The 18,858-nt window shown below is 44.5% G+C and overlaps 2 protein-coding genes across 2 annotated transcripts in view; both read left to right on the forward strand.

The window, feature by feature from the left end:
- The window catches only part of LOC148412128 (uncharacterized), a 56,381-nt gene extending 44,884 nt beyond the window's left edge, over nucleotides 1–11,497 (forward strand). The window contains exons 29-61 of the mRNA XM_088435249.1: nucleotides 1,685–1,738; nucleotides 1,831–1,875; nucleotides 3,256–3,300; nucleotides 3,393–3,446; nucleotides 4,081–4,134; nucleotides 4,258–4,311; nucleotides 4,401–4,454; nucleotides 4,579–4,632; nucleotides 4,716–4,823; nucleotides 4,904–4,957; nucleotides 5,487–5,594; nucleotides 5,684–5,737; nucleotides 6,009–6,062; nucleotides 6,150–6,206; nucleotides 6,271–6,324; nucleotides 6,397–6,450; nucleotides 6,525–6,578; nucleotides 6,859–6,912; nucleotides 6,998–7,105; nucleotides 7,268–7,375; nucleotides 7,447–7,554; nucleotides 7,633–7,686; nucleotides 7,749–7,811; nucleotides 7,888–7,941; nucleotides 8,418–8,453; nucleotides 8,550–8,567; nucleotides 8,650–8,685; nucleotides 8,771–8,797; nucleotides 8,887–8,937; nucleotides 9,381–9,549; nucleotides 9,757–9,866; nucleotides 9,938–10,159; nucleotides 10,970–11,497. Of these exons, the coding sequence (XP_088291375.1) occupies nucleotides 1,685–1,738; nucleotides 1,831–1,875; nucleotides 3,256–3,300; nucleotides 3,393–3,446; nucleotides 4,081–4,134; nucleotides 4,258–4,311; nucleotides 4,401–4,454; nucleotides 4,579–4,632; nucleotides 4,716–4,823; nucleotides 4,904–4,957; nucleotides 5,487–5,594; nucleotides 5,684–5,737; nucleotides 6,009–6,062; nucleotides 6,150–6,206; nucleotides 6,271–6,324; nucleotides 6,397–6,450; nucleotides 6,525–6,578; nucleotides 6,859–6,912; nucleotides 6,998–7,105; nucleotides 7,268–7,375; nucleotides 7,447–7,554; nucleotides 7,633–7,686; nucleotides 7,749–7,811; nucleotides 7,888–7,941; nucleotides 8,418–8,453; nucleotides 8,550–8,567; nucleotides 8,650–8,685; nucleotides 8,771–8,797; nucleotides 8,887–8,937; nucleotides 9,381–9,549; nucleotides 9,757–9,866; nucleotides 9,938–10,159; nucleotides 10,970–11,116 (2,376 nt within the window). The 3' untranslated portion in view covers nucleotides 11,117–11,497. The remainder of the gene's footprint in view (nucleotides 1–1,684; nucleotides 1,739–1,830; nucleotides 1,876–3,255; nucleotides 3,301–3,392; nucleotides 3,447–4,080; nucleotides 4,135–4,257; nucleotides 4,312–4,400; nucleotides 4,455–4,578; nucleotides 4,633–4,715; nucleotides 4,824–4,903; nucleotides 4,958–5,486; nucleotides 5,595–5,683; nucleotides 5,738–6,008; nucleotides 6,063–6,149; nucleotides 6,207–6,270; nucleotides 6,325–6,396; nucleotides 6,451–6,524; nucleotides 6,579–6,858; nucleotides 6,913–6,997; nucleotides 7,106–7,267; nucleotides 7,376–7,446; nucleotides 7,555–7,632; nucleotides 7,687–7,748; nucleotides 7,812–7,887; nucleotides 7,942–8,417; nucleotides 8,454–8,549; nucleotides 8,568–8,649; nucleotides 8,686–8,770; nucleotides 8,798–8,886; nucleotides 8,938–9,380; nucleotides 9,550–9,756; nucleotides 9,867–9,937; nucleotides 10,160–10,969) is intronic.
- Nucleotides 11,498–13,570: 2,073 nt separating this feature from the next.
- Nucleotides 13,571–18,256, forward strand: LOC148412129 (CDK5 regulatory subunit-associated protein 2-like). Its single transcript, XM_088434762.1, has 5 exons — nucleotides 13,571–13,755; nucleotides 16,631–16,689; nucleotides 16,984–17,045; nucleotides 17,720–17,830; nucleotides 18,040–18,256. The coding sequence occupies exons 1-5, from the start codon at nucleotides 13,703–13,705 to the stop codon at nucleotides 18,118–18,120; spliced, it is 366 nt and encodes a 121-aa protein (XP_088290888.1). The 5' UTR covers nucleotides 13,571–13,702; the 3' UTR covers nucleotides 18,121–18,256.
- Nucleotides 18,257–18,858: the final 602 nt, after the last annotated feature.

Below are 18,858 nucleotides of genomic sequence, written 5' to 3' on the forward strand. Positions count from 1 at the left end.
TATTCTACCTTCATTATTATTTTTATTCAAGTTGATGTACAAGAGGTTGGATTGAGTGAAAATCCTCTTTTTTTCAAAATGCTCAAACGTTTGTTGGGTTGCAACCAACGATTGTTGCAATAATCGATTCATTCCTCGATTATTTCTCAATGAATCGGGAAGTTTTGAAGTTTACATTTCCATCCGAAAACAGGACGTGATTTCAAATTGCCAGTCGAAAAAATGCAAAACTTTGCTTTGGTGTGTACTGTCCGTAAAATCTGTGCAAATTTCGATTCATCTAAAAGGTAATATTTCCGATTACATGAAGGACTACAGGAACCGGATCTTACTTTTGAGAGGTGTAGATTTCAATAAATTTCAATAAATGAATTCCATGGAATTGGACCGTTTTAAATCCGACTTCAGTGTTGGTTTGATAATTGATTAGTTGTCGATGAATCGATTGCAGCCACGAAGCCATAAAACGTCAACAGGAGAGTAACGGATTCAACGTCATGGATTTACATGAGAACATTGACAGCTGTGAGGTTTAAATTCCGAGGATTCGCACAATTTTAAATCGAAGCGTGTCTCGACCGATTAATCGATGATCATAAATGCTTAGCGATTCGTTTGATGACAGATTAGTTCCCGACTGCTTGACAACCACGACGCGGCTTGAAAATCTCGACGAAGCACCAGTCCCACCGCATGACGTTTCAAAAGTGCGACCTTCTTTTTCCGATCAAATCAAAACGATGAAAAAAAAGTCTTTTACGGAATGCGTCATTGTTAAAAACCCCGCTTGTTCTTTTGCGCGGCTTTGCAAAGGTCTTCTTTCGCGCTGCCGTCCCGGTCTCCAGACAGCGTAGCGATTCTCACGAGTCCGCCACATGCCAAAAAGTAGTCGGCGCCGAGCGCTGCGCTGCGCTGCGGCGTGTAAATCGGCGATGACTGATGGATTCCTTCATAAGACGCCCGGCACGCGACCGACTCCGCACACACGCGGGCTTACTGTACTCCACTCGGAAGGGGGCGCGGGGCTCCCGAAATTTTACAGTCATGTGGGAATTGGAGGCACGGGGCCGAGAGCGGGACTCAACATTTGTCATCCGCCGAGCGCTTTCAACTCCTTGGGGTGCGCGGCTCGTGCCGATTCAAAATTGTTTTTTGCTAAGTACGATCGTGGGCGAAGAGTATGACCTGATTGAGGTCAAAGCTTCTTATTGGGATTATCAATTAGATCTGGATTCAGACAGGTTTGACACAACAGTCTCAATCTGCGTAGCTACAAATTGCTCTGATCTGAATTGAATCCGGATTCAACCTGGTTTGTTGCGTTCCCACAGTAAACCTCATTCCACCGAGAAAAAGTTGTGTCATTAATCTCAATTTGGTTTTCCATGTTAAATTGGCATTGTTGTGAAGCGGCCTGATCTGAAACCGATTTCATCTTCCAGTTAATTTGCTCTTAAATTGCAAAGGAAAATGTACTCTTGATGTCACGGCATTAAAAATCATTCAATTAGGTTTTTTCATACCTGCGGAAATCTTGTTAAAATACTACTTCGACCTTTGACCTACATGGCCCAGTTTTTTGCTGAATGAAGTCCCCTTTGAGGGCCCAGGTACTCGACGCACCTCTGGCTGCGTTACACTGACATCTATTGGTTGAAGTGACACGTGTCTCTTGTGTTTCCAGGGCGCGGCGGGGCCCGACGGTCCAACGGGGGAGGCGGGGTCAGAGGGCAAGAAGGTAAAAGCAGACGATTTATCACGCTAACCTCCATTGAGCATACGTTGGCGGGCGGGCGGTCGTAAATCTGGCTGCCTCCCTTTTCGCTGCAGGGTCCAGACGGTCCGCCAGGAAAAATCGGCTTCCCGGGACCCCAGGTGAGAAAGCACGTCCACATTTGCTTTCATTTCGCCTAAACGACGTTCCTCACTTGGGGAGGGGCCGCCACAGATTTACCGGCAGGAATACAGAGTGCGCTTGAAAACTTGTTGACACGCAGCCTGTCTTTTTATAGTGGTCACATGAACTCATTCGCCGCTAGTCCAGTCAAAACGGATCTTTGACGTCTGTATCCGTCAGTGGCAGTGAATGGGTTAAATGTCCTTCCATGAAATGGCAGATGTGACGGGTAGAATAATTACCAGTAAAAATGGATATTTGACGTTTATTGTCGTCACTGGCAGTGAATGAGTTAACTTTGCTGTTCCTTCTTAAAAGTGCTTACTTACCCTTGTGGCACTATGTTATAAATGATGGAAATTCCTTTGATTTTTTTTTTAATATCATGAAATAATCAATGGGAAAAAAACTTTCCAGCAGTTGATTAAAACATGAAACATTTCAAAATGCAACCATTTTGTTATTTCTATGTGATTGCAGCTGTACGTGTGAGATTTTGTGTTGTCCAAATTTTGGACCGTATAAAACCATTATAATCACAGAGATGCATTTTAATGGGATTTATTACATTGATTTTCCTGCGATTTTTGCAACATTCCACCGAGCGGCGCAGCAAACAGAAAATTCTTTGTTGACGTTGTGTTCCTACCTCCAGACAGTAGGTGGCGTCAGAGACCAGTTCATGGCTTTGTTTTAAAGCGTCATCGTCACGAAAAAAAAAAAAAAATCATAAGTAACTTTAATTATTACACCTTTAAAAACATAAATAAAATTTGAAAACAATATAGTTTGCAGAGTGTGTGCAGAAAGGTTCAAATGTATTTATTTATTCAGTAATGCACTTTTTTTTCAAGGATATATGCAGGTATAGTAAGCAACAGTAAAAATAGATCTTTGACGTCTATATCCGTCAATAGTAGTGAATGGGTTGAATGTTCTTAGTCATGGCAAGTATTATCCACTACAAGTGCTTACTTAAAATATGTTGGCGACATACAGTGACAGATAGGGTAAGTGAGCTTAAAAAGGGATATTTGACGTGTATTTCCGTCAATGGCAGGGAATGAATTACCTTTGCAGTTCCACCTTAAAGGCGATTCATTAAGAATGGAGTGATTTCTTTCTTTCAAGGCACAGTGGGAATTTAATGCCATCTAGTGGTCAATTACTAGAATGCAACCATTTTTTCCTTTTTCTTTTTCCTTTTAGTTTGTGTGCAGTGTTGTAATTATCAGTTTTTAACGCTTTCTCAGGCATATTTTTTAACTGTTTTAAAATTCCAAAAGTACTAAAGTACTCCAGGTAATAAATTGCAGGCGTGGAAATGTGTTACTTGTCTAATTGCCGTGATCCTCTAGGGGAAAATCGGCGAGTCGGGAGAAACCGGACCCAAAGGTTTTCCTGTGAGTTTAAACGTCACAGAATAATCATTTGCATTTTTGCATATTTTTATGCGCTGGAAAGATTGAAAGAGATTTTTTTTTTTTCTTTCAAGGGGATCCAAGGGCCATCGGGCTCGCCCGGGGACAAGGGAATCGCCGGCCAGCAGGTACCAAACCTCGCTTTGGTCTTGCAGCGCTTTTTCTTTTTTTTCAGGCTCTAAAATGAAAGACGCTCCTAAATCATTGGCTGTTTCCTCTCCTTTTTAGGAGCATGTTTACTCACTTTATTAGATTTTCCTTGGCAGCGTCCTCCTGCACTTTTGCTCCGCAACTTTACAACCGGGAAGGATTTGAAGTACCTTCGAAATTGAAAAAAAAACACGCGCATAAAAACATTGTCTGCTTAAGGCTTCCTGCTGTCAAAAAATAAACAAGAACTCTCAAATTATATGGCATACATAGAGAAATATATTTATTTAGATGTGTGTCTGTGTGTGTATATATAATATATTTTTTTCTTTTTATTTATTAATTTATTTATTACCATGAATTGAAAACTTTAAGCTGTTACATTTTTCTCAGGCTTTGACCCCTGCGGCTTTTAGTCCAGTGGAGTTTAGCTGCAGTTTTTTTAATTGCCACCAGGGGGCACGCTCCACTATTAAAACCAGGCATGTTCAATATATGAGTGAGAAGATTATTGTGGATATACTTTATGTACTGTATGTGAATGTATATGTTTACGGAATAATGTTTTTTTGCGGTTAATTTGCGGGTTTACGGCTGCCTTGTCGTCCACAGGGTCCACCCGGGCCGCCGGGAATTCTGGGACTCTTGGGAGAAATGGGTCAAAAGGTGAGCGCGGCCATCACGTGGGATCCGGTGCTTGTTTTCAAACGGAAGGCGCTGCAAAAAGGTCCACGTTGTTCAAGTTGTCCTCAAGCGTGTAGCAAAGGTCAATCTACGTGTGCCCTTCAGGGACCTCCGGGGAGCGCCGGAGAACCGGGACTGCCAGGCGAGCCGGGGGACAAGGTAAGATTAGTTTTTCCCTCTTCGCAACCACCCGCGTTTTGTTTGCTTTGATATTTTGAGTTTTTGAAGGCCAAACTATTGTGTGACAGGGAGCCACGGGCGCGGACGGGAACGCGGGAGAGCAGGGACTCTCGGGACCTCGGGTACCTTTACAATTCCTCCCCGCAAAATTTCACCATCAAATTCCCGCCTCGGGAGATATTTCCACATTTTGCAACCGTTGCAAAAGTTTTTCAACGCCGAACTCATTTCGGGACTACTAAACAGGGCGAGGCGGGTCTGGAGGGCGAGGCCGGTCCCGCCGGTCCCGATGGATCCAAGGTAAGCGCCACGCAAAACGCGCGACGCCACGTGACCGTTGGCGTGGTGCGGACTAGGAACATTTTGTCCCGTGTTGGCGCCAGGGTGAAAAGGGCGACATGGGCCAGGAGGGCGACAACGGCGAAAAGGGCGAAACTGGTTTAAAGGGAAAGGAAGGCCCGCCCGGAAGTCCCGGAATCCCCGGCGTCAGGGTGAGACTTTTTCCAATATGCTTAGAGCGCTGAAAATCCAGCCCACGTTTTCATTTTGATTTTTTTTTTTTTTCTTTCAGGGCCAAGAGGGCAAATGTGGTAAAATTGGAGAAAGAGGCAAACTTGGACCAAAGGTTGGCATTTTCCTGCTATATTTTGAAAAGAAAGGGCTGGTTAACTCATTCAATACCAAAGGCGTGTTTTTACGTCTTTTAAGAGTCCCATATAGTTATGTTACGTTTCCATTGTTTTCCTCCAAGTATTTTGCTAAAGGATGGTTTCAAAATGGTCGTTAGTAAGTAATCGAATACTTTGGGGAATTAAATACTAAAGCAATCAATTTAGGTATTGAATTACTGAAGTAACCTTTACTTTAGGGACTAAAGTACTGAAGTAATCGATTACTTTAGGCAAAACTAATCAATTACTAAATGAATAATAAGCAGTGGTTCTTAAATGGGGTTACGTTAGGTTTTCATCAAATTTAATTTCTTTTCGGTGCTGTGAGAGGACAAATCTTTTCAAATTGAGAGCAAATTAATTGGAACCTGACAGCTGCTGCGCAACTCCTTTGCTCAACTTCGTGTGCCTATTTTGTTCAGTTTGATACGGAGCCACAAAATCCGAATTACCGAACTAAGTCATCGGTGTTGCGTGTTTTAGGGTGGCAAAGGTCAACAAGGCCACCTCGGGGAAACCGGGACGGCGGGCAAGACGGGCCCCCAGGGCAGCGTGGGCCCCAAAGGCTCCAGAGGAACCATCGGACACGTGGTAAAGCATATCGCCTTCACGACTGCGTTTCCGCAATCTGATTCTTTTTTTTCTTTTGCTGCCCTTATGGATTGCGGCGTCTCTTTTAGGGAGCTCCAGGCCGAATGGGTCAACAGGGCGAAAGCGGCCTTTCGGGTTACGAGGTACGCTCGCCCTTGTTTATTTCCTAAACTGCTTTGTTTATGTGCAAATTACGTCCAGGGAGTGCCATCTAGTGGCGTATGAAAGAAAAAAAATCGCCCAAAAATCCCCCAAAATAAATGCTTTTAAAATTTCTACTGCTAGAGAAGTATTTCTTTGCTGTGAATTTACCATGGAAATTTTAGAATTCTTCATTTTCCATAATGAGCTGAGTAATTATCATGGAAATGTTGAAATAACTTTTTTTGTGGTTGTTTTTGCCCTTCCTTGCAGGGCCACCAGGGAGCAACCGGCCCGATGGGGCGTCCGGGACCAAAAGGCGCAAAGGTACGAGCGCTTTTGGACCGCTTTTTGTTGCTCTTCGCTCTCGGGCGCGACGCGACTGAGCCATTTTCCGGTTTTGCGGGCAACCAGGGCGAGCAGGGGGACGACGGCAAAAGCGAGGGTCCCGCGGGTCCTCCGGGCGACATCGTAAGTGGCCTTCTGGCTTCTTTGCCGTCTGGGCCAACGGCCGACGTTTTCCTGGTTCTCGCAGGGTCCTCCGGGCGACAGGGGAGAGAGGGGCGAAGCGGGCGACCCGGGCTACAAAGTAAGAAGTTAGCCCGCCGCCGGAGCTCGTCCGGCGAGCGTTTTTTTTTTATGTCTTTTTTTATCTGGACAGGGTCAAGTCGGCGTGGATGGAGAACGAGGTCGAGCCGGCGCTCCCGGACTTCCTGTGAGTTTTTTTTTTTTTTTTGTCCAGCAAATGTGACTTTTAAGGATGCCCCGTGGTAACGCTTTTCTACGCAGGGACACGCTGGACCGCGAGGCGTTCAGGGACCCAAAGGGGCCAAAGGAGACCAAGTAAGACTAGAGTCATGCTCGTTTTTAGCATAGCGCTGCTAGCCTGACGAGTTTTTCAATGAGTCACTGTGAAAGGTTTTTATTCATCTTCATACGGTGTTTTCTATAGCCTAGCCACTGTTGCAGCTTCTATTCTATGTGCATTATAATGCAGTTCGCCTTCTATGTGGAAATTTTAAAATAGGCCATTTGTTGAAAGTGCACTACTTTCAACAAATGCGCTACTTTTTGGCATTTTAAGTCTGTGTCCTTTATTTGAAACTTCACACTATTTTTCAAGGGTCAAAAAGGCAAAAGAGGTCAAGCGGGAGCAAAAGGAGCCCGAGGAACCGAGGTCAGTCAGCTCCACGTCTTCACAATTTGTCCACTTTGAAAGTGTCCTAGCCTCGAAAACCAATAGCCGGCGTCTTCTCCGCTAGGGGACGGCCGGTCCCATCGGACCCAGGGGTGTGGTGGGCAGAGAGGGACAGGAAGGACTGCCCGGGATGGACGGGACGCCAGGAAAAGACGGAAGCAAAGGCCTGCCGGTAAGAGACAAAGTTCGCCGCGAAGACGGATTTTGACGCTTTTGACCGGAAATCTGTCCCCAAGTGGGCCGGACCGATAAAATCGTCTTATGTTTTATTATTTCTTTTTTGGGACAACCCTGATTCCTGAGTTTATTGTTGAATCGTTGAAATTGCGTCCAGGGAGAGCAAGGGAGCGACGGCGAGACCGGCCTCCCGGGCAAAAGCGGCTCTCGTGGAAAAACCGGGGTGCCGGGACTACCGGGGGACCAGGGGGCCTTCGGACCAAAGGTGAGCCCCGAGAAGGGAACGTCGCCCCCGTCGGAAGTGTGCAAATTATGCGAGTTCTCCTTCCTGTCCAGGGTGAGCGAGGTCTTCGGGGCCAGACCGGACCTCCGGGGAAAAGGGGCTTCCGGGGCGGGATGGGACTCCCGGGGAAACGGGGAGACCCCGGACCCAAAGGGCAACCTGTGAGTTTCCCTTCGCGCAAAACTAACGAGGTACTCGCACTTAAAAGGTTCTGAAGTCCACTCTGACTCGCCGTTCAGGGCGACGTCGGCGAATCGGGCTTTCCTGGGGTTTTCGGAGTTTTTGGACCAAAGGTATCAGGAAAAAAAAAAAAATGAGCGGAGAAATTCCGAAATCTTAACGGCACTGTTTCCAGGGTCCTCCGGGAGACTTTGGGCCAAAGGGCGTCCGAGGTCCAAAGGGGCCGCAAGGCGACACGGTGGGAAGACCGCAAAAAACATATGCAAATCCGCTTCCGGCTTTTTCTTTTCGCTCTAATGCGTTCTCTCAATCAGGGCCGGGGCGGGATCGTGGGCCCGGGAGGAATTGTCGGACCCGGTGGAAGCGTAGTATGTATTGCGTTGCATCATCTGCATGCATGCATGCATGTATGTGTATATATATATATGTGTGTGTGTATGGATGGTAAAAGTTTCATTATTAATTTGAAGTCATTTTTTTATGAGTAAAATATTTTTTTTTGAAAAGAACTCAGTAAAACATAAAAGAGTCATTATTTTGAACGGCTCTTTTAGTAAACGATTTGTGAATGAAAGGCTCTAAAAGTTTCAATATTCTTTTTGATTCCTTTTTAAATGGGTAGACTATTGTTGTTTAAAAAAAAACATAAAAAAGCAGTCTTTTGAACAGCTCTTTTATTCAACGATTCGTGAATGAACGGCTCCCTTTGAAGAGTTAACTTCATTCATTTTGAGTCTTCAGAGAACTTACTGCACTTTTTTTTTTTGAGTGATCTTCACATCTTGTGTTTTTTTCCTAAACAAAAAATGCAATTGTTACTGAATATAATGGTGTTTATTTTTAGGGCCCCAGAGGGGAGAAAGGCAACCGTGGAGCCATGGTAATACTACAATTTCTTGAAAGAAAATCGGGTTTTACGGGTTTGTGTAAAATATTAACTTTTTTTTGTTGCTTTTTTCCTGTTTTCGTCCAATAGGGCGTACAAGGACCTCGGGTAGGTTCTGAATCTTTTTTTTATTTTTTTCATTATAACCGACACACCATTCATCCTTTGTTTTCTGTTTGTTTGTTTTTAGGGAGCTCCCGGACCCCGTGGACGTCGTGGCCCACCAGTAACATTTTTTTTTCTCACTTGAATCCGTTTGAGCCACGTGAGACTTTTGCGCTGATTCTTTGTGTTCTTTTGCGTCCCCGTAGGGCCCCGTGCGAGTCCCGCCATCATTTGTAAGATTGTTTTTGCCCCGTAGCAACATCATGTCCGCAGATAAGAAAAGAAACCATAACAAACGCTCCTTTTTTGTTTTTTCCTTCAGAAAGAGGACGGTCTTTTGTATATGGATTCACACAGCCAGCTCAGGAATGAGGTTTGTTGGTAACGTCTACTTTTACCGCTAGTTGCTAGCGCAGACTTTTTACACACTTGCACTATGTCAGAGGTGTCAAACGTGCGGGTCAGATTTGGCCCACAAGGATGTTTAATCCCACCCGCAAAATATTTTTGTCACGCACACATTTTTTTTCAATAAGACAGAACCCATTATTCAGTGGGACAATACACTAGAATTAGCATTAGCATCTAGCTTCATTGTCCTTTTGTACAGCTCAGCATTTTTGCACACAGCGCTTCTGTATTTGGCATGACATCATGACTTCTTCTTCGTGAGCTTTAGACTTCTGACGTGTGTCAGTTTGTGGGTGCCACCCAGTGTCCAAAATGAGATACTACAGCACCTTTTTTCCCCCCCATTTAATTTTGTTTGCACTTCATTGTACTCCTTGAAAAAGTATATATCCTCCATGTGGCCAGAATAAGCTAGTGATGGACCTGCCCATGCTGGACCAGGGTGCAGAGATCTTCAAGACCCTCCACTACCTCACGAACCTGATCCAGAGCCTGAAGAACCCACTGGGCACCAGGGACAATCCTGCCCGCATCTGCAGGGACCTGCACAGCTGTGAACACAAATTAAATGATGGTATGCAAACGGAATTATTTGACCAACTAATAAACTCACTTCAAAAAAATTCCCAAGTGTTACTTAGTGACGGAAGAAGCTTGCAAATAACGCGAGCCATCTAGTGCGCAGCTTCGCACACGTGGAAGAAGAGGAAAGAAAGAAAAAGAGTCCTTTTTGCATTTCTAAGCATTGCTCCTCTGCGCTAACGCTAGCCGATGATTTCAGGCACTTATTGGATCGACCCCAACCTCGGCTGCACGTCCGACACCATCGAAGTCTCCTGCAACTTTACGGGCGGCGGCCAGACTTGTCTGAAACCGATAACAGTATCCAAGGTATCCCCCGAAATTCGGACGCAGAGGTCAACGGCGCGCGGCGCTATCGCACACGCTACCTTTCTTTGCAGCCTGCGGTTAGCGTAGGCCGCGTCCAGATGAACTTCCTGCACCTGCTGAGCGCCGAGGCGGTCCAGCAAATCACCATCCACTGCCTCAACGTCTCCGTCTGGAGCGCCGACCGGAATCTGCCGGCCTCCGGGGGATCCTCGGTGCGCTTCAAGGCGTGGAGCGGCGAGATCTTTGAGGCCGGGGGAGAGCTGGAGCCCCGCGTGCCGGAGGACTCTTGCTGGGTACCTTCTTGATCTTCTCTCCAACCTTCTCCTTGCGTTTCCGTCAAGGTCAAATGAGAGCTAAGAGTCTTTTCCATCCCTCCGAGATCGTTCCGAATCGTCGGAGAAGCCTCGGACTTTGACGCTAGCTTCGTTAGCTTGTCTGTAGGGTTTTGCGTCGCGTGTTAGCGGTTGGCTAGCTGGCTTTTGGAGGCGGCGTGTTTCTTCCGGGTGAAATTGGAACTAAATTGAGTCGACGTGTTTTATAAACCTCAAAGATGATTTGGAATGGTCAAAGACATTGATGCTAGCTTTCTTAGCTTGCCTATGTCATTTGCATCGCGCGTTAGCTTTTGGCTAGCTGGCTTGTGTAGGTTATGAGTTTCTTACAGGTGAAATGAAAAAAAAACAAAACAAAATGAGCAAATGTGTTTTTTTTAAACCTCAAAGACAATTTGCGGTCATCAAAAACATGAATTCTATTTTGCTTAGCTTGACTATGTTGTTTTGCATTTTGTTAGCTTTAGGCTAGCTGTAGCTTTTGTAGGTTATGAGTTTCTTACAGGTGAAATGAAAAAGAAAATTATGCTTGAGGGTTTAAACCTGGGTGCCTGTGCACCAATCGGATTTGGCGTATGCGCCATATTTGAATATTTCCATGCAATTTTTTCTTCTCCAAAAACGGCCCCAGGGTACCGCCCCACAAATGTTCAATTCCCCTTAATTTACATAGCGACACAGAGAATCTGAAATCTGATTGGACCGAGCTTCTTTTTTTTTTTTTCTGCGTTAAATGCCTCCTGTTAACGAAGCTTCGGAATGCGCTCGCAGATGAAAGACGGCCGCTGGCACCAGACCCAGTTCGTGTTCCGCTCGTCGGACCCGTCCCTGCTCCCCGTGACCGACGTGCTCCGCCTCCCGGAGACCGGGCCCGGATCGCGCTACCACCTGGAGATCGGTCCCGTCTGCTTCCTTTGAGCGCCCCGAGATCAGACGAGGAGAAAGGAGGAGTTCTTGCACTAATATCCTCTCAATAGCCGACGACAAAAAAAGAGGCCCGCGCCATCTCTCTTGAACATTTCCAAGTGGGGGAACGCCAAACGATCGGACGGGATTCCAATCATAACTTATTTGTGTATACTTTTATTCCGGGCAACAGCGAGAAGAAAAATCCATTCTGATGTTCTACAAGAGAAAAAAAAGATATAAAAACTGTACATATATGTAATCTTATGATGATCCATGTTTATCTCATCTTCAAGTGCAATAGAAAAGGAGAATACAACAGCTTCAAATCAAATGAGAGGTGGCGGTGCAGTTTTTTTTTTTATTATGTATTATTTTGGTGCTCATCTCCTTCCCATAGTACTTTTTTTTTTTTATGTTGCCAAACAGAAATCACGTGTATTTATTATTAGTGTGCGCTCCAAAAGGGAGATTTGTAAAACTCAGTGGTATGAGAAAAGACGTGTGTGTTATACATGCCACTGATGTGAATATCTGCAGCTTTAGTCCATGAAAAAAAAGGATATATAAAATATGAGAAAAAAAAAAAAAAGTTTAGTTTTTTGTTTTATTTTTGGGGTCAATTTTTGATCCTCGTGTCCACGCATTTTTTTTTCTTCAATAGAAAATGACCGCAAGGTGCTAATAAATAAATAATTATGCTGTAATTACACCACTCTGCTGGCTTATTATGTTTTTCATAGTGCAGGCTCGCTTGGATTATTTAAAAAAAAGTGTGTGTGTGTGTGTATATATATATATGTATATATATATATATATATATATATACATACACACACACGCACGATGTGTATTTTTTTTTCAATTCCATAATTGTTTTTCGAGTCATCCTGTTGGTTGTGAAAAGCTCTTACAACTTTATTGTAGTAAAAAAAGTTTTTTTCAGTATTTTTTAAATTTCTTTGTACTATAAAGCGGCGGCAGCAGCTGTGTATGACATTTAAAAAAATAATTATAGTCATTTAAAAAAAAAGTATACCGTGATCCCTTTGCTAATTTAATTTTATTTAATTTGTGGAGCAGCAAATATAATATCTCTGTCTATTCTCAGAATATCTTGGTATGATTTTATAAATATAATATCAGTTGGCCCAACTGGTCTTGGAGTTTATATATTGTTTTTTCTTATGTGTACATTTTGGGGCTCAGAGAACAAATTTATTGCAATATAAATTTCTTTGTTTGACTCTTTATGATAATCCGCCACGTACTGTATTAGGTGCTATTGTGTTTCATGTGTTTTTAAGGAAAAACAAAATGCAGAATATGTGAACTGTTTCTTCTGTTATGATTTTTGTTTTGTTTTCTGTGTTGTAAACATAAACTCAAGCTGAGAAAACCTGGCGTTTTGCGCATAACAACCGAGCAAAAATGTGACCGAGGTTTTCCGTTTGCCTTTGTGCATACAACCGGCTTGTTTTGGGAATATAATATATCATAGAAATATTATTTGAAAGTGAAATGATCTCACGCTGCAAACGTTATCAGTCTCTGCTCTCTCCTCGGCGTTCCATTTGTTCAATAAAAATTTTCAGTTTGTCTGTGACTGTTTATTTTTTATTATTTCTTTTATTATTACTTATTTATAAATACATACATGAGAGTTGTACTGTGAGGAATCGGTACAACCGTATATATAATATAAAATGTGACCATGATCAACGCTCTCTCATAAATATCCACAATTGATGTGACAATCTGAAGTAAAAATAATAAATGTTGCAATGAACAAACACGTTCCCAATATAATTCAATGTTTGCAGGCTTGTATTCAACGCTCATTATTATTATTATCAGTATTATAAGACTATCATCAATATTCTGAGACTTTTTTGTGAATACGTATCGTCATTTTCAAACAGGAACCTGCCATGAGTCCATCCTGCAATACACAGTCTTAACACCCGAGGTCGCTATTGTTCAGGGATTGACAAATCCCCACGAACATGCAAATTCAAATCTGTATATTGAATCTAGCTCACCCCGGGGTAACTTTATTGCTACAATTGCAGAAAAAAAGGGCACGCGATCGATGATGCAAAGAGGAAAATTCTTTCATGACAGCCGATTTGTTTATTTTTTTCAAGCAGCCAAGAACCGCCCAGAAAATGTTTGTTTGGGCCAATAGCTGGTTGCCAGTATACACCCAGCTACACGTTCCATTCAGAAACACTTGTGAAATTGTAAATTTTACGCACACACATCGCTTCAACCAGCCGATAAAAAATGTTCAATCAAATACATGATGTCTTGTATTAAATAGAATTGTACTCGAAGAAAAAAGTTTGTAAATGTATTTCTATTGCATTTAAAATCGCTGATTGTTGTAGTTCGAATACTACTTTCCGACGGTCTGTGAAAGCACCGCAAGGCTCCAATTTGTACCCCGGTGACGTCAGTCGAAGCATGATGGCGGTAGCCTGGACTATTTTGAATCCCGTCCCGCTTTTCTAATTCTAGTGATCGAACGGGCACGTTTCGATAGCGAAAATGCCACGACGCGGTTCCGGAAGCACCAACTAAACCTCAAATACTGCCATGGACTCGGTCGTGGGTGACGACCAAACGCTCCCCGTTGACTTCAACGGAAGGTAAGAAAAAAAAAAGTCAGGAGCTTAAGACGGTTAGCGAGTAGCATGTCTGCGCTCTTCCTTTTCTTTGCGGACGACACTAATGCTAGCTAAGCTATAATAATTCAACTTGTTTGGGCTCCGTCTAGCAACTGGAAACATGTTGGACTTTATTGTGTATTTCCATTGCTCAACGAGCCATGTTTTGTGTGCCACGTATTGATAGCTACGAAAAACTTCTTGCGTACTGTTTACAGGATATTTTTTCCTGGTATAATTGAATTTGCCTCCTTTTAACTTAATTGGATGCTACCTGGCCTCTATCGTTAATTAATAGCACGTTGCGGTGAAGCCGTGATGTTATTAGCAACGTTCGAGCTACTAACGTCAATCATGGCTAGCCGGGGACTGATTGGCTGGCACGGTTTCCGGAAATAATGGGAGGCCATTGACCTCTTCAACTCTTACAGTACGTGTATGTCGCCGCCATATTGGATGTGGTAAACCGTATCAAGAGAAACTTGTCTTTAGCCAAATTAATATCACTTCATACAAACCTAAAAATGACTAATAAAGAATCATTGAAATGTATACCTAAGAGCTCTTTATTTGCACAAGAAAACGTCAACTACTACTATATTGATATTTGAATATTTATTGTCATAATATTTATTGTCTCAATAACAAGAGGGGCAAAAATGTTATCTGGCCAATAACTGGCTTTACATTTTTTAAAATCTTAAAAAGGTATAACTTCTTAGAAGGTCCAAAACTTTAAGATTTAAACATTAATTAATTAATTCAATTTAGATTTTTTTTTTTTTAATTCTCACTGCCTCGCTAAAATAAACAATAGATGAATTTTGAACCCAAGACAGAATGGACGCTGTTGAAATATTTTCCACAAAATTTACTGCTCTGAAACGACCATTACAGAATAAAAGTCAACATTACCCTGCGGAAGTTTGTTTCGCTTTATAAGAATAGAATCGATTTGTTGTTTACATCAAAATTAGGGACACTGCTCTGACTATGGCATTTTAGAAGTTCTTTTTTAAAATTTTGGAGTTATTTACTTGAATTTTGAATGCAAAAATAACTTTTAAAAAAAATCACACAAAGAAACAACAACAAATTTGTAGAAAATAGCTTGTTTTTTTGCTCACCTGGAAAATTAGCATTTTAACCAAGTGGACCCCTCTATTGGCCTTTACTCCAATATAATAGGGGGGGGGGGATTCCAATAGATTTCAATGAGTGAACTGAATTCAAGCCCAAAATGAAACGTAGATCACATCTGCCACATCCAAAATGGCGGACAGTGCGCCTCTCATTTCCAGTAAAGGGGCCCGCCCCCTCGACGGGGCGTCCCCGCCTTTACGTCTCCGCCTCCTTGCACAGTAACATCCAGAGCGGTGCACTTACTTGTCATGTTGCTTGTCGCCCTCCCGCGCACTGGCAGCGCCGTCGGGGGGAGCGGAAGGCGCCGGCCCGGTAGGTCCCGCGCTCTCATTTCACCCCGCTTCGCTTCTCTTCTGGTGCGTGGTTGTTCTAGTCTGGTAGATGCTGGCGCGTGTGATCCGAGCATCCCTAACCTTGGCCTGGAGGAGGACGCCATCCAGGTGGCCGGCGCGTAATCCAAGATGTTAGTCGATAGGCGCGGTGTGAATTACGCTCGATTGTGCCGCCTGGCAAGAACGCGCCCGGTGACTCGCAGAAATTTTTGGGGCCCAAAAGAGGAAGTCGGTGTCGAGCGGGTTCTCGTTTTGGGACTGGGTGCTTCCGCCAAAGTGGGTCAATGATGGCCACTGCCCTCGCGCCGGTGCTCCTTAATATGTCGGCGAGATCTGTCACGGCGAAGGTATTTTTTTTTTTTTTTGGAAAATCGTTTTGTCGTCGTTTGGACGAAATCCGTCGCATGCGCCGCCGCGCTTCCTCTTCATCTGCGCAGGAAGTGTGACTGTGTTGTCAAACTGTTATTTTTCGGGTTGCAAAAGGGTGAAACAATCTGGAACGTTTCCACTGAAAGCTAGGATTTGCAATTTTAAAAAGAATTTTCATGGGATTTTGGGCAATTTATTAGTAATACTGAGGTCTCATTTCATACTTGAAGATCAGAAAGGCTTGCTGATATGGCAAAAAAAATAAAATCTGGATTGTGGCTGCTTTTAATCTAGTTTGATCAAATAAATTGAACAAACAATTATGTAAAGCTTTTGGTTTATAAAAAAATAGGCAACAATGTATACTGATTTTAAATCTGTTTTTATGTAAACTTAACATTCATATATATATAATATATAAATTCTTTGGATTTGAGCCGGTTTAAAGCTGAAAATAGTGAGCAACACAAAAACGCTTGGTGTTGTTGTGACAGATGCTTGAGGAAGCTATGGCGACATATTATTAGTTCATCACGGGTCGGGTGTCAAGGGTCACGAGCGCGCAAGACAACACTGGAGCCGAAACTTGTCAAACCAGGAATTTATATTTATTTTATTTGTATTTTTGGGGGAGGGGATTGGGGGTGTGACATCATCACAGCGTTCTTAACACAGTGCTCTTTTTGTCCTCGGGTCAAAGCAAAGCGTCTTGTGTCCTGTGTTTTTCTTTTTTATTTGAGAGCCAGGCTGCCACTGGCACATGCTGCGTCTGTCACACACAGCGAGCGTGAGGGAGCGATTGCGACAGAGCGATTGCGAGAGCGCGGGCACGAGCCGGGTCATGCAAACGGAGCGGGGAGTCATTCTTGAGCTATTTGCGGAGCGTCCTTCGGGCTGTACGGAAGCTAGCGGCGCAAACGCAGAAAAGGGCTACACATGAGCGTGCGCGCAGCTGTGATGTGATGCAACAGCGATTGGTCGCCCATTGACCGAGCTCACGATGTGCTCCGCAGCTGCGGCCTCCCGGACTCGCTGAACGCTGGCGACCAATCGGCCACGGGCGTCATGACAGGTAGGGCGGAGCTTTCCGCTTTGTTTGTTGAACTTGCGTTTCCCCCTCGTGTGTTCGTTAACGCCTCCGCTCCTGTCGACCGTTTTGCAAACATGAGCCGAGCGATCGGTCGCAAGAGGCTGATTAGGGCGATCCCGCTGAGGATTGGCTCTTCCTGTTGCCAAACGAGACAAGGGGTACCGAGGCTACCTTTGCGACGGAAATAATGTTGATTGAGGCCAAAAAGAAGTTGAGCTGCAATTGGCAAAAGAAGCCCCAGGCCACGCGACTCATCTTTTCTTGTCCTCTCAACAGCGTCGTCCTGTCCCGGCAAGATGTCCCCCATCAAAGCACTCACCATGAAGGACTATGAAAACGTAAGCGCTTGGGATTTGCACTCGGACCACACAAAGGAATGCTAATACGTATGCTTTGTTTCCCGAAAATCCACACATTAGCTTGCTCGGTAGCTTGTTCAAAACACTACTAGTTAGAATTACAATTGTATATTTCCTTTCCATTCTCCTCGTGAAAGAATTCAAAAACGAGTTGTCTTCCTTCCTGTTTGTTGTTTATGCATGTCCTTGGTCGCTTGAACCTAACACTAGTTCGAAATGAAATCGCATTGCGTTATACTCCACAAGAACCCCACTGATCCATTTATGGACATTTGTTGTCGGTGATGAGGAGGAGGAGAAGGCGGGCGTGTGACTCAGACATGCTGACCCTCAGACATGTCGGCCCGGCCGCCGGCTGCACGATGAGATGTTTTACGGACCGTGAGGGAGCAGACTGCGCCCCCATCCCCCACCCCCCTTTCCAGATGCATGCTGCTCACATCCCCGCGGCACAATGATGCACAGTGGCCAAGCACGATGAAGGCTTTCATTCTTTTCAACAATAGTTGTCCTATGGCGGCTTTTGGTCCGTTCTCACTTTGTCCTTTCTGGGCAAACTCAAAGACAGTTGGACGCGGGACAACAAGAACAACAGGAGAGTCTCGTCTCGGTTGGCTGGCGCGCTAATGTGTTTTATTGACGTTTGCCCACAGCAAATCACCGCGCTGAAGAAGGAGAACTTCAACCTGAAACTACGCATCTACTTCATGGAAGAGCGCATGCAGCAGAAATGCGACGACTCCACAGAGAACATATTCAAAACGGTGCCGTACATATCTACATATATGTTTAGAAATCAAATAAAGTTTTTCATTGGTTGGAAAAAATTCAGCTCATTTTTATACTTTAGAAAATCATCTTGCGGACCGGATTAAACCCGTTTGCGGGCCAGAAGCGGCCCCCAGGCCTTATGTTTGCCACCCTGAACAATTGTACAGGAGCTAATGGGGACATAAATATCGTCTCCCCACAGAACATCGAGCTGAAAGTGGAACTGGAGTCCATGAAGCGAGACTTGGCGGAGAAGCAGGAGCTGCTGGTGTCGGCGTCGTAAGAGCGTCCCAGCCGCCGTCCACGTTTGTAAAAATCCGACACGTTGCTAACGAGCCGAGCCGAATGTTTTGGCAGCAAAGCGCTGGAGAGTCTTGCCGGCCGCGAGGCGGGAGAGCCGCAGCGCGTCAGAGAGCAAGCGCAGCGAGACATGGACGCGCTCCGTCACTCCTTCAACAAGAAGATCGCGGAGCTAGAAGAAGTGAGCCGAGCTAACGGGACATTTGGAAATCACTTTGCAAAGCGCATTACCGCCACCTGTGGGACAGGAGGGGAACTTTTTTTTCTTCTTCTTCAGAGCCTACGAACAGCAGAAGACGAGGTAGAGAAGATGGCGGCCATCGCTGAGCAAGCAAAGCTGAAGAACATCAACATGGAGAAGCAGCTCCAATCGATGGGCCTGCCGGGTTTTGGCGCCGCCTCGCCTGCGGGTTCCCCGCAAGATCTGCAGGTGTTTCTGCAAGAGAAGGACAAGTAAGAAGAAGAAGAGCAAGGAAAGCTCTCACGTTGGGCTTGAGAGATGCTTCATCTTTTTTTTTTCCCTCAGCGTCATCGAGCAGCTGAAGATCACGGTGGACAGGCAGCAAGCGGAGATCCGTCAGAGCGACGACAGGAACCGAGAAATGGACGCGCTATCGTCCGATCGAGTCCGACAGCTGACGGATGAACTTCAGGTGGGACTTTGTTATTATGGCCTGGTCTCATTTCTAGGAATCCTAATGTGTTTGTTTGACCCACAGGC

Source organism: Hippichthys cyanospilos, chromosome 15 (assembly GCF_059441005.1).
Source record: "Hippichthys cyanospilos isolate Australia breed blue-spotted pipefish chromosome 15, RoL_Hcya_1.0, whole genome shotgun sequence".
NCBI lineage: Eukaryota > Metazoa > Chordata > Actinopteri > Syngnathiformes > Syngnathidae > Hippichthys > Hippichthys cyanospilos.

Excerpts from the sequence above, each read along its gene's own strand:
- LOC148412129 (XM_088434762.1), top strand. The coding sequence starts at position 13,703 with ATGGACTCGGTCGTGGGTGACGACCAAACGCTCCCCGTTGACTTCAAC. Across the intron at positions 13,756-16,630 it reads CCCGTTGACTTCAACGGAAG|CTGCGGCCTCCCGGACTCGC; the intron begins GTAAGAAAAAAA and ends TGTGCTCCGCAG. Across the intron at positions 16,690-16,983 it reads GGCCACGGGCGTCATGACAG|CGTCGTCCTGTCCCGGCAAG; the intron begins GTAGGGCGGAGC and ends TCCTCTCAACAG.